Below are 17,393 nucleotides of genomic sequence, written 5' to 3'. Positions count from 1 at the left end.
AAATTGGGTCCGCTCGAGCGCAAGAATTCCTGCTCGAGCGCCAAGACACAAAGACAAAGCACACCCGCTCGAGCGTGAAAGACCAGTCCGTTCGAGCGTAGATTTTCATCTCCCAAAACTTTCACCAACGAGGTACTACCCGCTCGAGCGCCAACAAGCCCGCTCGAGCACAACCCGCTCGAGCACAAGAAACCGGCTTGAGCGTAGAAAACACACTTGCAGAAGTTTTACGGGGACTCAAAATGCTAGAAGGGTGTAAACCCCGCCCGAGCGCAAAATGACCTGCTCGAGCGGACCACTCAAAAACTGGGCAACAACAATGGGAGCCAAAGCTCTACCAACCTGTAACAACCAAGCCCAACACATCCTAAACTCAAACAAATGGATTTAAAGGACGACAACAAGATAGATACATTTACCAACTCCACAGAACGAAGTCCGAAATACAACTGAACAGTAAAGGGACAACCGGGATCGCTATAAAGAAGATGGGTATCGGCAAAGGTTGAAAAAATAGAGAATCACACTTGACTCAGATGGTGAGTCTATTCTGTACTCTTCATACTGCACACCTCTTTCGACCAAGCCTGAAGGTTCCACCGGTTATTCACCAGATTCTGTCGTTTCTACCGCATTCGTGGCCAATAGATCTAGGATAACTAGATCTTCAGGTACCTACTCTCTGTCTCTGTTTGTGTTTGTGTTTCTTCAACAATGCCATTATTTAGGATAAACTATTTATTTGGACCGAAAGAGAAAATAAAGGAGTTATATAAAGAGATTTGTTTTGTTTTGTTTTGTTTTTTTGTTTTTTGATATAGCTGAGGCAGTTTTAATGAGCTCCTATTTAATGGTAGAGGCACTTTCTTGTATAACATAGAGAGATAGAAAGAGAGTTATATAAGAAGAGAGTTTTTATTTTTGTTGTACTGGAGAGAGAGGAACCTGCCAAGAGAGAGGTATAAAGAGGGATTGTTTTTTTTTTTTTTTGACGAAGAGAATGAAATAAGTATAAATATAATGATGAGACCCTTTTCGTATCTGATGGGAGGTTGTTTTGCTTTATTTTTTATTTGATGAAGGGACTAGGATACCTGATGAAGTGCGGTATTCTATTTTGCTATCAAGAAGGTTCTCCAGGACAAGCACTACAAGAATAGGGAGTTACAGATTATGCAAATATTGGACCATCCTAATGTTTGTTAGGTCCCTTAGTCTTGTCAATCCCATGGACAAACATGGTTTTATCGAGTTGTATTTTTTCGAAGCTTTTTTTCTTGCTCGCTCGAGCGAAGGAGTCTCGCTCAAGCGAAAGCTGTGTCTGTAAAAAAACCTGAGAAGGATGAATGTACACTCGAGCCCACGTAGCGTGGCTCAAGCGAAGCCACTTAAGGAAAACACGCGTGATTAGTTCCTCGCTCGAGTGAGAGAGTCTTCGCTTGAGCGAGCTTCGCTGTCCCAGTTTTCTATAAATACTAGTTTTAGTTAGGATTACGTTTTGAGATCTACTTAAGGTTTTCTGAGGTTTTCTTTTGGAGTTTTTTGTGAGTTTTCCTTGATGATTTGAGTGAGTATTAAACTCATGTTTTGATAAGCACATATCAAGGAGATTGATTGGTTATATTCAAAAGTGTTCTTCTTCGGAGGAATCCGGAGATTCAAGCGTGAAGTTTCAAAGGAGTTTGATATTGTGCGTAGTCATTGATTCGACAATAGAAGTTGTGGATTCAACTTCAATCTAATCAATTCCGAGACGAAGGTTGCGGTGAAAGATATACAGAAGATTTGAAGACAAATTGGAAGCGTTTGGGTAATTTGTTTGTTATCTTTGTAATCTTTCTTTCTTCAGTCGTGGATTGATTCGTGGCATTTCTCCCGTGGTTTTTTTATCACAATTGAAGGTGCTTCAATTGTGATTTTTTCACGTAAAAATCGTTTGCGTCGATTTATCGTTTTTCTAAAACAACAATCTAAATCACTTTCGTAAGTGCTTGATGATTTAGATTGTGAGTTTTGAATGATTAGGAATTGGAGTAATTAAATCTTGATCTAATCACGAATCACATAGGTTTTTCAGTTCCCTTAAGCATTGTTTCTTTTGAACAACAGACAAGGAAGAGCTCTACTTCAATCTTGAACTCAAATTTGTTCCTAAAACTGTTAACCGTATTGTAAGACAGTATAGCAGGATCAACCAGCGGGTGCCCCTAATATATGTCAAACTCTATACCTATCAGGCATGTAATAATTTGTCTCCTGACATTTTCTGAAACTCTGTGCCCATCAATAACTCTTCCTCTAGGTGTGTTTATCTGCACATGTACCCCTGCATATGGTTGCACTTTCGCATTTGTGTGGTTTTTTTGATACATTTGTTCTCTGCATCATCATTACATTGAAGTATGTTATCAAGTTTTTACTCAAGTAAGAATGGCCTTGTTTGGAAGCAGCTCCAGTATAGGCCCTTTTATCTATCCCTAGGCTAGGTGCTGTGCAGTATTGGTTTAGATGTTCCCTTGGTGATTTTAAGCCCTTGAGTTCACTTTGTTTACCAACCATTTCCTTAGGTTTATTAGGTTATTTGGATACTATCTCATTAGTGTAATGATGAAGGAGATAAAAGAATAGTAAAAACATCACTGTGGTGGTGGTTATCAATTTCCTAATATATCTGTTACATTTGCACTTTTTGCTTTAGGACTTGTAAGTAACTCAAAATGAATTGCCTGTTCCATTTACTCTGTAGGCCACTTATCCTACATTGGTTTTTGTACTCTTGCAGGATTTTCATCTGATGTAACTTTTTAGCATCCTTTTCTTTTTAAAGTCTTATAGATGTATTAGTTGTATTTAAAACTTTTGTTGTGATGTAGTTCTCTTAGAATAAATTTTGTTCAATATTTCAAATGCAGCAGGTTTCTTAAGCATTATTATTGTTAAATGTATATTTTGTGACTAATTAGTAATGTGATTCCTTACTTATCAAAAGAAAATATTATAATGTGCCACACTTTTATTTATGGCATGCTATAACACTACAACAAAATGCACTCTTGGCGACTAAAAAAAAATTAGTTGCCAAAAGTTATGGAATTGGCGACTAAAAATAATATTAGTCGGCAAAAGTTAAATATTTAGCTACTAATTTTTTTAGTCGGGGAATATTGATTATTGGCGACTAAAAAAAAGTTTAGTTGCAAAAAATATTACAATTGGCGACGAAAAATTTTTTTAGTAGTCGTATAGCTAGTTTTGGCTACTAAAATTGTTTAGTAGCCGAATGAAAAGAAAAAAATTATTTTTTTATCTTTGGCGACCAAAACTTTAGTCGCCAATAGTATATTTTTAGCGACAAAAGAATATTTTAGTAGCCGTATATTTAATTTAGCCACTAAAATTGTTTAGTAGCCGAATGAAAGGAAAAAAATTATTTTTTATCTTCGACGACCAAAATTTTGGTCACCAAAAATATATTTTCAGCGACAAAAGAATTTTTTAGTAGCCTTATAGTTAGTTTTAGCTACTAAAATTGTTTAGTAGCTGAATGAAAAGAAAAAAAATTATTTCTATCTTCATTGACCAAAACTTTGGTCGCCAAAAGTATATTTTCAGTGACAAAATAATATTTCAGTAGCTATATAATTAGTTTTAGCAACTAAAATTGTTTAGTAGCCAAATGAAAAGAAAAAATATATATTTTTTTATCTTTGGCGACCAAAAGTTTAGTCGCCAAAAGTAATTTTTCAACGATAAAAGAATATTTTAGTCGCCAAAAAACTAAAATATTTGGAGGGAGATTTCAAATTTTGGAGGGATTAAACAAGTAATTAGTGACTAAAATATTTAGTCGTGAATTGTTAATAATAATAATAATTTAAGGGTGAAAAAAAATCAAATGAAACAATAATAATAGTGATAACTTATTATGCGATAAACAATAATAATTTAAGGGTTATTAATAATAAATAAATGAAAGTGATGACTTAAGGGTAAAAAAGTAATAATAATAATTTATGGGATAAAGGTTAAACAAACTTTTGTTTTTATTTTTTATATTTCCTCTTAAAAAAAATCAATTATATCCACATGAAACAAGCTTCTGTGGAATCCATTTTCATGTAGACTGAACGTGCAACTGAGCCCACATAGCTCATCACAAATCGTATTCTAGTGGTTTAAATAGTTGATTTTATTCTTATTATATTTATTTATTTAAAAATAAATAATTTGTTTGAAAAGGGCGTTTTGAGGGCAAAAATTCAAAACACTCCCCGAACCACTATGTGGCTCTCACGGCAGCGTTTCCATGAAAAATAGGACTTGTGACAACTGACGGAATGTAATCCGAACCTGTAGGTTGGGAGTTAGAGCTGAATACGCCTAAAACTTAGTCTAAAAAGTGCGTTTCGGGGGTGAAAATTCAAAATAGCAACCGAACCACCATGTGACTCTCACTGGCAGCTTCCCCATGACAAATAGGACTTGTGACAATTGACAGAATATAATTCAGACCCGTTGGTTGGGTGTTAGAGCTGAATACGCCCAAAACTTAGTCGAAAAAGGGCGTTTCGGGGGCAAAAATTCAAAACAACCCTCGAACGGCTGTGTGGCTTTCACGAACAGTTTCCCCATGACAAATAGGACTTGTGACAATTGATGGAATGTAATCCAGACCTGTAGGTTGGGAGTTAGAGCCGAATATGCCTTAAACTTACTCGAAAAATGGCGTTTTGGTGGCGAAAATTCAAAACAGCCGCTGAAAGAAAAAGAGTTTTGTTAAAGTGCACATTGTTCTTTAGATTCATACAAATAAGATGAAAGAAAATTCTTTTCTTGCTCCGGATGTGAACTTGCAGGAGCTTGGTATATGAGTTCTGCATTTTATTAGTATTTGTTATTGCCATGATAGATCAACACACAGTTGGTTCTGCATTTTGTTAGTTATTGTTTTTGCCATGATAGATCATCCAACGATTGTTATCCTTTTCCACTTTAATTGTCTTTTCTCAAACTGGAATGACACTATATCCAAGTATTGTTAGTTAAGATTTTCTGAGCATCTGTTCTGAGATTTTTTGTGGTTGGAAGTGTATAGTGAATACAATTATTTGTTGGAGATGTATAGTAATGGAAAATTATGGGAAAAATATTTAGAAACCAATATTAACTCATTTTACACCTTGTTGTTTTATATTAATTTCTTGAACGTATTCAAGTGTGTTGTATTATATTTAAGCTTTCATACAAGTATCAAACTCTAAATAGTGTTTCTGAGGCCATTTGCTTCATGAGATATCAAGTATTCTTTCTTTGATGAACCATTCACAAGTGTCAACATACATTTCTACATACAGTACAAGAAAAAACATATTTGGCGACTAAGTTTTTAGTCGCCAAAAGTCAATTTTTAGTCGCCAAAAGTTGATTTTTAAGTTTCCCCGACTAAATTTTTTAGTCGCCGGTTTGGTCGCTGGAAAATGGTCGTGAAAGGTATTGTCGACTAAAAAACTTTTAGTCCCCAAAAAACAAGTCTTTACCGACCAAACTTTGGTCGCCAATAATCAATTATATTTTTTAAATTATACATTTGGCGACTAAATTTTTAGTCGCCAATAGTCAATTATATTTTTTTAAATTATACATTTATCGACTAATGTTTTCGTCATCAATACTCAAGGAATCGGCGACCAAACAGATTTAGTTGCCAAAAGCTCATTTCGAAAAAAGAAAAATTACACTCTGCTCTTGTAGAGATTCGAACCATCAACCTCCTACACCACAAACCTTATACAACACACTCTTTCCACTACGCCTCCATAACATCATATGATTATATATGCAACATATATTATTTATATAGTACTTAGACCCGTATTAATATCAAAGTATATATATAAACATAATTATTTTTTATGGAACATAATTTATGTAAAAATAAATTATTTAGTAGAAAAAAAAAGGACACCACTTTTGGCGACTAAACATAATTTTAGTCGCCAATTCTATATTTTTGGCTACTAATTATTTTTTAGTCGTTAAAAAAAATTTCCCGCGCTAAAATTACCACTTTTGGCGACTAAACTTTTTTTTAGTCGCCAAAAAGCCTCATTTTCGGCTACTAAACATGTTTTTGGTTGCCGAATGCTTCACTTTTGGCTACTAATTTTTATTTAGTCGCCAAAGGGCCTTACTTTTGGCTACTAAAATTTTTTTAGTCGGTAAAAGCCTCACTTTTGACGACCAAATAGATTTTTTGTCGCGGAATGCCTCACTTTTGGCTACTAAAAATATTTAGTAGCCAAAAGGCCTTACTTTTGGCGACTAAAATTATTTTAGTTGCTAAAAGCCATATATCGGCGACCAAACAGATTTTTAGTCGCCAAAACCTATACTTTTGGCTACTAAAATTTTTTAGTCGCCAAAAATCTTTACTTTTGGCTACTAATGCATTTGTGGTCGCCAAATGCTATACTTTCAGCGACAAAATGTGATTTTTTAGTCGCCAATAGTGCTTTTTCTTGTAGTGATATTTCCTTTTGTGATTGAACTTATTTTTGTTACTATTTTTCTCACATGTTCTAATATCCTGAATGAAATGGCACTGACAGACATTAATAAGTAGGGATAGTTTTATATCCAATCTAATGATTCAAGTGCCTTTTGCAAACAATTAATAAGGGAGTTGGTAAAAAGAATACTTTCTATTCACATTGGGTTTTGATATTGGTTTAGCCACACAATTTGGATACATGTTGCATAGAAATAGAAGATTGTTACATTAGCTTTGTGTTAGTAATGACAGATTTAGCAATGATTGTTCTGTATTTAGAAAGATTGATAATTGATTCATCATGAAATGTTGCTTCTTCGATATGTTATTTGTCACTTGTTGCCAAATTCATTCATGAAGTTGGGTATTTCTGGGTCCAATTCTAATTTTTTTTTGTTTTTTTTTTTTTGTTTTTTGTAGTTGACTTTGTTGCGTGGAATTTCAGAGTAATATTTTGGTGTATGGAGAAGAAATTTCACTTTTGTATAGAACTAATATAATACTTTTGTCGTCCCCTGCTTTTGTGCAATTCCTTATTACTGATACAGAAAACTTTTGGCAGTCAACAGATAATTATTGGCATGGTACATAGATCGCCTTTTGTCGCCGTACATATATATGATTTTTTGTCGTGGTACATGCATCATCTTTTGTCGTGGTACTGATTACGATGGTAATTTGTACCATGCCAAATGATCATTTCACATGGTAGTAAATGTAATTTTTGTATATGGAATTATTATTTTAGTTTGGACAATAGTTGGTTTGTATGTACTTTGACAGTTAAAGTTATTTATTTTTTGTATATGGATGCAGATTGTGGAATGTTTGATAGTATATGTATCATTTTATTTATATACGTATTACAGGTTACATGGAATACAGAAAGGTTATGGAGAAATTATAATATTTTCAATAAAACACAATATCATGTTTTTGGCGACTAAAAGTTTTGTAGCCAAAAGAAAATCAAACATTTGGCAACTAAGATATTTCGTAGCTAAAAACAAAAGCTTAAGAATAACAACACTTTTGCCGACTAAAAATTTAGTAGCAAAAAATGTGGGAGTTTAGGCGACTAAATTTTTAGTAGCCAAAACAAAAACTATTTGCCGACTAAATTTTAGTAGCAAAAAATGTGAGAGTTTAGGCGACTAAATTTTTAATAGCCAAAACAAAAACTATTTGCCGATTAAAATTTTAGTAGCCAAAAAAATTTGAATTTAGGCGACTAAAATTTTAGTAGCCAAAATACTAGTATTTACTTTAGCCGACTAATATATTTAATTGCTAAAAACTTTTTCCGTGACTAAATCTTTGGTCGTTAACAATAATTGAGGCTTTTGGCGACAAAAAAATTGGTCGCCGAAAATGTATTATTTATTTTTTTTCCAACCTTTTGGCGACTAAACTTATTTTAGTCGCCAATTAGCTTTCCCGACTACTTTTTGGCTACTAATTCTGCAACCAAAAAATTTAGCTGTTAAAGCCCTTTGGCGACTAAAAACTGACTTTTGGCGTCTAAAAATTTAGTCGCCAATAGTGAAAATTCTTGTAGTGTGAGATTTGCACCTAGTATTTAACAACCACATAAATTCACCCACAAGGGCTAGCAAAGAGGTTGTCATTTGGGTTTATTGTTCTACCTATATTCCTAAGTCTGCCAATTCAAATTTCTGATGTGGAACTCAACATGCACCAATTATGGGACTGTGATTGGGGTTGTTGCAATCTCCCCTATTTCCTTGTATCCTTATGAGGGGCCCATCCCCAGTCATATTATGCCCAGCTCCTGATCAATCTCATTGAAAACTGACCCTGTACTGTAGTGACCCCAAGATGACATTTTTGTGTGTGGGTTGCGTTGATACTATAAACAATAGTACAGGAAGACAACCAATAAGGCTAGTCAAGGGGATGCCATTTGAGTTTGTTGTTCTTTTATACCCAAGATGGGCAAAATTTTGATATGGACAGCTCATGCCAACATGGGTTTGGGCTCATTAGATGGTAATTGACTCTGGTGCTAACATGGCTTTAATCATTTTTGTAACCATGCTTTGCAATTTGGTGAAACTTGTCTAATTTGATCAATATAATGTTTGATCATTGTTTGTCACATGTTTTTTCGGATGTACATGTTTAGAGACCACTTTCGAATTTGATCAATTAAACCTTTTTGGATATGGTATCTGTGCTCTAGGTTGATGGTTTATATTATCAGCAGTTTGAGTTAGTTGTACTTTGTATCTTGTTCCTTTCATCAATAAAGCTCTTTTTTGTTGATCCAAAAAAAAATATATATATATTTTAGTGGTTTGAGTTGATGCCTATACCTGTGTAACCATGTTCGGCAGTAACAATGAGAATCTGGATAATAAGGTGATATATCGTTGGTATCATTATGAAGATCAATATTTTATGTGTATATATAGACAGATTCTTTTTATTTTAGAATTGTAGTATGTTTTATATGATCTTTGAATGCTGATATTATGGCATCAAATGTGGCATGTGGTGTTCTTGTAAAAGCTGTTTCATTCTTCTTTCAATGCTAGGGAAAAGCTTAGACATCTCCTATAGCTACCTTTCAAGCTTCATTAATGGATGCATGTGAAGATCTAGGCATTTTTCATTAAACTTGTGATGTCAATATGAATTAGTTTGCAATATACATAGCATATGAGCTTACTTTTCCACTTTTGTCTTATGAAATTGAAATCAGCTCTTCAATTTCTAATTTATTGTGAATTCTTTCATTATTTTTGGTGCAGATATGCAGAGGACTTGCTTATATGCATATTTGTATTTGTATTTGTCACCGTGATATCAAGCCTCAGAATTTGCTTGTAACATTCTCTTCTTTGAGGATGATGATTTGACACTTGAGACACTTTTGCGCATGACTGGTTATGATATGAAAATATGCACGTTCTTCTCACGGTTTATTACAAGAAAATATGCATATTATCATATTTCACCTCGTGCTGGGTCAAAATGATAGAATCGTGCACGCTATCCAATATGCAATTCAAATTCTAATTTCTGTAAAATAGAAAATCTATAGTTCCCTCTAATAGATGATAATAGCAGCCTTCCTGGCAGTTCTTGTTGGAATAAAACTTTTGTAATGAAAATAAAAAGTAATAAAATAGAGGGGACGCTACCAAAATTTGAGTTTGGATTATGATGCCCAATGAAATGATGGGAGCAACCTAATGTGACCCTAATAGAGGGGGTATTAGCTTCCGTCTATGTAAATTATTAGATAAATCGACGTTCTTAGTGGCACATACGACATAACTTATGAAAGAGGGAACTCAAGTGTTTTGTGACATTTCTTTCAGATGAGAGTTGAATGATTAGTAGGTTGATCAGTTAATCTTCTTGGCTTTTCATGTGGAATACCACAATTAGGTGGGTAGAAATATATATATATATGGGTGAGAGTGGATCACGGTGAGATCTTGAGTAAGATCAACTATAAGCCTATCAAGTCCGCTTACCTCATATGAATACTTCCAATGCCTTAAACGTTCAACAGTAAGTTCCCTATGTAATAGATTAATTGGTGGTGTTGTTGCTTTTATTGATTGTTTCTAGTAGTTGCTTCTTTGTTTTTTCCCTCACTTGAGGACAAGTTCTTTTAATAGTGGTGTCTTGATGTGAGTAAAATGTGCAAGGCATGTGAGTGGTGTCTTGATCTTTGCATATCGATATTAGAGTTTACAATCTTATTTATTTATTTATTTTTTGAAATAACTATCAAATGTTTTATATTTTCAGTAAGCTTGAAATTAATTATATTATAAATGATTATTTTTTCTTTTATTTCTTTTTGCAGATCCAACCCTTTTGAATACGTGATGATAATTTCGTGTATCGATATTGGAGCATATTGTTCATATTAAAACAAGCTATGATGTATATGTTTTTTTTTTTATTTGTATTGTTGATACTTTTATTTTGTTTTAAATACACAAATTTGAGTTATTAAATTATCAAAAATAATTAGTGTTGTTGGAGGATGTTTTATATATTTTTGTAAACAATGTTTGTATAATATTCCCAACTTTTCATCTAGAGCCAAACACACTCCTATGTTAAACTCCATTTAGGATATCTAAACCCAACTCCAAACTTGATGGTAGGTGTGACCAAACACCCCATTTCAACACAAAAAAAAAAAAAAAATAGAAGTGCAGATTTTTTTTCTTCATTGTCTTCATTCTTCATTCTCTAACTTCTCTCTACTTTCTCTCTCATTTTCCTTTACTTTCTTGGAGGCCAAACACCACACCTTTGCTCCACCCTTACACCACCACCTTAACCCACCATCTCCACCACCTCCGGCCACCTTATGTCGCCGGAAAAGGGTCCGGTCGGCCACTCCTTAAATCCATCCGAAAATAACACAATAGAAGCACCAACTCTAGATTTTTCTTAATCTTTTGAAAAATCAAAGCATGGGGTTTATTTTCTTGATGGATTAGAGGCTTGTAATTGGTAAGAATCTTTCTCTAAAAGTTTAGTTTAAGGTTTTACATATTTTGAGTTAGAGATGATGAAATTTTTGTGTTTTAGATCTATTATGATTTGGGGTTTGATTGTTGAATTTTATACTCTCAATTAGTTTCCATGAATGTTTTACATGTTAAAAAAAAAAATGGTCAATTTGATGGTTGATTTGGAGATTAAGATTTTGGGCTAATTTAGGGTTTGAATGTGATGTAAAAATTGGGGATTTTGGTGTTAGGGAATTTATATGTTGAAATTGATTTGAGAAATGGTGGATTGGGTATCTCTATGTTCTATAGAGGAATTTTATAAGTGATTGAAGAGATTTTACTTAAGTTGTTGAGTTTATACAAAAATGTTGATTTTTGACTTTTGTAGTAAATTGATGGTGGTATTATGCATATAAATTGATTGGATATTTAAAAAGTTACTAACTCAAAGATGTTCAAAGGATGGGTGTTATGGAGATTGGATAAGTTATTTGTTTTGGTGACTTGAAGTTGGAGGAGTTCTTTAGCTTGCCATTCCTTAGCATAATTTTATTTAGGATCATTTTTGTAGATGTTGTAATTTTCATTGAAAGCTTTTCCTAATTTGAGATCCTATTTACTAATTGTTAGGATTGGAGAAAGGCATCTCTACACGTCTTGGAAATTAATTTGTAGAGTTTCAAATCTACACTTTTGCTATACTTACCATGGAAATTGCCGTACCTCTATCTTTATTACAAAGTTTGAAAATAATTTTTGAATTAAAGGAAGTGAATGATACATTTCATCATGATATATGTATAAAAAGAAAATCTATAAATTTACTGAGGCCAAGGGTTGAGTTTTAATAAAGATATGATTTCATTTGTATAATGAAGCATTAATTTTTTTTATGAGGATTTATTTAAGTTAAGTCTTTCAAATTTTATGATGATGATGATTGAATGACAGTGAAATGTTATGTGAGGGTATTTATTTTATTTATCATATAACCAAATATAGCCTTTGGGGCCACAAGGGCCAAAATGCTTTGGGGTCCTAGGGACCGAAATGTTTTAAGGACCATAAGGGTCGTTGTATGTATAAGGGGTCCCGGGGACCGAAACATTGAAACAAGAATTGAAGTGCTACGATGACATGAGCTATGTTCCTATGGTTATGTTTTGGGTAACGGTACCGTCACCACCTAAGTCGCGAGGTAACGCGACCCTAAGGCTATGTAGTGGATTGTATGATGGACAGGAAATCTTAATGTATTGAAAAGTTATATTTTTGTTTACTTTCATTATCCAAATGTATTTTTTTCTGCCTTATGAGATTCCTTGGAAAAATCTTGATAACATTTTATGAAAATTGTATTTCATCATTTTTATTTTTATTTTGTATAAATTTAAGTCCAATTAAGCTCTTATGTTTAGTATCTTTATTTTTAACCCTATTGGTAGGAGCAAGTTTTATAACTCCATGGTATTGGTATACTCATTGGGCTTTAGCTCATTCTTTTAAATAATTTTTTTTTTTTTCAGATTCATAGACTTTTGTGTGGCTCGCCTCAACTTGGAAGACTATAATTTTTTTGAAGGATCACAGGTGGGCATCTTGTGGTTGAGGTTTTGCTTAGGGTCATTCTAGGATGTAAGCTTACCCTTTTTTTTTTTATGAAGGAGGTTGATTGTAAATATTGCTTATGAAGTTGGATGTATTGATGGATTCGTGATTAGTATGTATTATATTTTTTTGGGGAGGAAATGCTTGGGAACTATCTTGTAGCATGATAATACTTTTTTTGTTTTTGAATAGATCATCTCATATATGTTAGGCAATTGAAAGTTCTTATGCACTTTTGGTGATGTGGTGATGTGATATAAGAATTATACAGGAATTGTGGTGTAAAGGTGCTATAGCGTTTGAGGTGCACCCTCTTGGCAGGGTTTTGCCTTGCCAAGATTGGATCGTTACATTTTTGGTATCAGAGCATTAGGTTATGAATCTGTAGACTAGTTACTTTAGAATTAAAGTTGATAGGGTATTGTAGTTAGTAATTCGATTAGTGATGATGTATAATAGCGATCTAGTATTCTAAGTTTTAATTGTCTTGTTATACAGGCGCATATGGCAAGGCGAAAAGTTCATAAGAGTCGCCCCCTTATGGAAGTACTTGAGGCTGAGCGAGAGCCACATCTTACTGTTGGAAATGAGGTTCCACCTCGGGTTCAGGAAGAAGAGATTGAACATGAATCGCATAATGAGCAAACTCAAGAGTCAAGTGCCAATCCAGAAGTGGGACATTCAGATAGAGTCGTACCACCAAGGGCTGACGCAGCTCCAGCATTTTTAGACCCTAGTGTGCAGCGCCTTTTAGAGTCAATGGCTAGCCTAGCAGAGAGGCAGACTCACATCCTTGAACAACAGAATGCAGCACAGCCTAGGCCATTTGTGCAACCTACAGAGAACCGCCTCACCGCAATTGAGAGGTTCAAGAAGTTGGGGGCTCCATCATTTTCTGGATCGCCCAATCCTATGGAGGCAGAGGCCTGGTTAAGGAGGGTAAAGCAGATATTTTTTGTGATGGAAGTATCAGACGAGCAGCGAGTTGCACTTGCTAGTTTTATGCTGGTGGAGGAGGGTGAATATTGGTGGGAGGCCACGCAACGCCTACTTACGGCAAGTGGCACCGGAGGATTGACTTGGAACCAATTCACTAAGGTTTTCAATGACAAGTACTTTCCAGCTACCTGTCGGTATGAAAAAGAGAGAGAGTTCCTTCGGCTAGAGCAAGGGGATTTGACTATAGCTCAATATGAAGCTAAGTTCATTTCTTTATCTCGTTTTGCCCCTTCGTTTGTGGATGATGAGGAGGTCAAATGTCGTCGTTTTACAGATGGGTTGGATTTGGACATCAAATCTCGTATCCGAGTATTGGGAATAACTAACTATTCGACCTTGATTGATAAAGCCTTAACAGCTGAGAAAGATGTCATAGAAATGAAGTTAGCGGAACAACAGAAAAAGTGCCACCTTAGTTCATCCGATCATGAGAACACATCTAATAGACCGTCAAAGAGAGGTGGTCATGGTTATGGTTCAGTCAAGAGCTCTAGTGCATATCAAAAAAATAGAGAGCATCCCACCCCAACCCAAAGCATTTCTAATCAGCGTCATGGACAGTCTAGTGGGACATCATCTCAATTTACTCGAAGTGTTTGCAAGCAATGTGGGCGGGCACATACAGGTGTTTGTCATGCTGGTACCGACTTGTGTTTTCGTTGTGGCCAGAAGGGTCATTTGGTGAAAGATTGCACAGTTCCTAAAATGACTAATTTGGGAGATACACGAGCTTGCTTTAATTGCGGACAACCCGAACATTTGGCTAGAGATTGCACACGAACTGCTTCATCTGCTAGTACTGGAGTTGGTAGTAATAAAAATTTCAGGTGCCGGCCGAGGGGGAAGCCGAGGAGGAGGTTAGGTTGGGACTAGGTTTGGCAAGCAGAATAAAGGAGGTGTTCAATCCGATAGACAAACCTCGCAGGGGAGAGTTTTTGCTTTGACTCAGCGGGATGCTCAGGCTAATCCGGAGGTGGTAACAGGTATTATATATGTGTTCAGTAGGGAGGCACATGTACTTATTGATCCGGGTTCTACACATTCTTTTGTATCTCTATCATTTTCTTTGCATGCTGATAAACCTATTGAGCCTCTAGGCTATTGCTTATCCATTACTACTCCTATTGGGGATTGTGTTATAATTGAGGAGGTATATCGAGGTTGTGTATTACAGTTGGGAGATAGGGAGATGGTAGCGGATTTATTGCCTTTAGAGATGCTTGATTTTGATTTGATTTTGGGAATGGATTGGTTGGCTTCTTACCATGCTTCGGTGGATTGTTATAGGAAAGAGGTAGTATTTTCCAATTTTGGAGAACCTGAATTTAGATTTTGTGGAGATCGATGTGCGTCCCCATCTTATGTTATTTCTGCTATTACCGCTACAAAAATGCTTCAGAAGGGGTGCCAAGGATACTTAGCCTATGTGATTGACTCCGAATTAAGTGGTCCAAGATTGGAGGATATACCAATTGTGTGTGACTTCATAGATGTTTTTCCTGATGAACTACCTGGATTACCCCCAGATCGAGAAATTGAGTTTGCTATTGAGTTAATTCCCGGAGCTGCCCCAATTTCTAGTGCACCTTACCGTATGGCCCCAATGGAACTTAAGGAGCTTAAGATACAATTACAAGAGTTATTGGATAAAGGCTTCATTAGGCCATGTGTCTCGCCTTGGGGATCACCTCTGTTATTTGTGAAGAAAAAAGATGACACCATGAGATTGTGCATTGACTATCGGCAGTTGAATAAGGTCACGGTGCGTAATAAGTATCCTTTGCCTCGTATAGATGATTTGTTTGATCAACTTCAGGGAGCATGTGTGTTCTCCAAAATCGATCTCAGATCAAGGTATCACCAACTTAAGATTAATGAAGAAGACATACCGAAAACTGCTTTTCGAACTCGCTACGGCCATTATGAATTTCTTGTTATGCCTTTTGGTCTAACTAATGCCCCCGCCGCATTTATGGACCTTACGAATAGAGTGTTCCAACCATACGTTGACCAATTTGTGATTGTATTTATTGATGACATACTTGTTTATTCCAGGAGTCAAGAGGATCATCAACAACACTTGCGGGTGGTATTGCAGACTTTACGAGAAAAGAAGTTGTATGCGAAGTTTAGCAAATGTGAGTTTTGGTTAGATCGTGTCGTATTTTTGGGGCATGTGATTTCGGGTGAAGGTATTTTTGCGGATCCGAAGAAAATAGAGGCTGTGGTGAATTGGGATCGTCCTACTAACGTGACCGAGGTGAGGAGCTTTTTAGGGTTGGCAGGCTACTACCGTAGATTTGTAGAGGGGTTTTCATTGATTGCGGCACCATTAACACATTTGACCCGTAAGAATACCAAATTTGAGTGGACAGAGAATTGTGAAAAGAGTTTTCAAGAATTAAAGAAGCGATTAACTTCTGCCCCAGTGCTTACTATTCGTTAAGTGGTGAAGGATTTATTGTTTATAGTGATGCCTTTCATCAAGGGCTCGATTGTGTGTTGATGCAACATGGAAAGGTAGTGGCCTATGCATCTAGAGAATTGAAGAACCATGAACGCAATTATCCCACTCATGATTTAGAGCTCGCAGCGGTTGTTTTTGCTTTAAAGTTGTGGAGACATTATTTATACGGGGAAAAATGTAAGATATATACTGATCATAAGAGTTTGAAATATTTATTCACACAGAGGGATTTAAATTTGAGGCGAAGGAGATGGGTTGAACTGATTAAGGACTATGACTGCACCATTAATTATCACCCAGGAAAAGCTAATTTGGTGGCCGATGCTCTTAGCCGAAAATCTACAGGGAAATTAACTCACATTCAGGGCATTCAATTTAGTCTCTTACATGAAATAAAATCTATTGGAGTTGATCTAGCAGTTGGGAAGACGGGATCCCTGTTAGCTACAATTAAAGTGAGACCTTTGTTAGTGGATCGCATTCGAGAAGCCCAAGGGAAAGACTCAATTTTGGAGAAGACCCGAGCTCGAGTGAAAGATGGTACTCTGTCAGACTTTATTATTAAAGAAGATGGTGTGTTGATGTTTAAAAATCGGTTATGTGTTCCAAATGAGCCTGAGATAAAAAGGGAGATATTAGATGAGGCCCATAATTCACCTTATGCAATGCATCTAGGGAGTACAAAGATGTATCGAAATTTAAGAGAAAGTTATTGGTGGTATAGCGACCCCGGTCTTTTCTCTTTAAATTATTGTATCCGGACTTAGGTTCTGTGGATCCTGTCATTACTTATTGGTTGTTGTTGTCCTTTAATCTCTTTGTATTTGAGGTATAGGTTGTGTTGGGCGGGTCTGTTACAGGTTGGTTGATTTTGGATGCCAATAGGTGATGCCCAGATTTTGGCCTTTACGCTCGAGCGGAAGTTTTAACGCTCGAGCGGTCCCTTCGTTGTTGCTTCTCCGCTCGAGCGGGAATTTTGACGCTCGAGCGTGATTTTCCATCTCCCAGTATTTTGCTCTGCAGTTCTTCCGCTCGAGCGGTAGTTTTTACGCTCGAGCGTGATCCCTTGTTTTTGCTCCTCCGCTCGAGCGGGGAGTTTGACGCTCGAGCGGGTGCCAGCGCCTGCAAAACTTCTGGAAGGGTGCAATCGACGCTCGAGCGGTTTTCTTCACGCTCGAGCATGATTCTGTGTCTTACGCTCGAGCGGGGCTTTCTACGCTCGAGCGTAGAGTCGATTATATCAGTCCGTGATTTCACTTTT

General features: G+C 35.8%; 1 protein-coding gene across 1 annotated transcript; it reads left to right on the top strand.

Annotated features, from left to right (window-relative positions):
• The first annotated feature begins 13,170 nt into the window (after nucleotides 1-13,170).
• Nucleotides 13,171-16,111, top strand: LOC145800319 (uncharacterized). The gene is made up of 3 exons (XM_082889974.1): nucleotides 13,171-14,473; nucleotides 14,763-15,519; nucleotides 15,721-16,111. Exons 1-3 carry the CDS (start codon nucleotides 13,171-13,173, stop codon nucleotides 16,109-16,111), a joined length of 2,451 nt encoding a protein of 816 aa, XP_082746100.1.
• The last annotated feature ends 1,282 nt before the right edge of the window (nucleotides 16,112-17,393 follow it).

The sequence above is a fragment of the Camellia sinensis genome, chromosome 10 (assembly GCF_055761805.1).
Source record: "Camellia sinensis isolate YWXY chromosome 10, ASM5576180v1, whole genome shotgun sequence".
NCBI lineage: Eukaryota > Viridiplantae > Streptophyta > Magnoliopsida > Ericales > Theaceae > Camellia > Camellia sinensis.
This window is presented reverse-complemented; position numbering and strand designations above follow the sequence as displayed.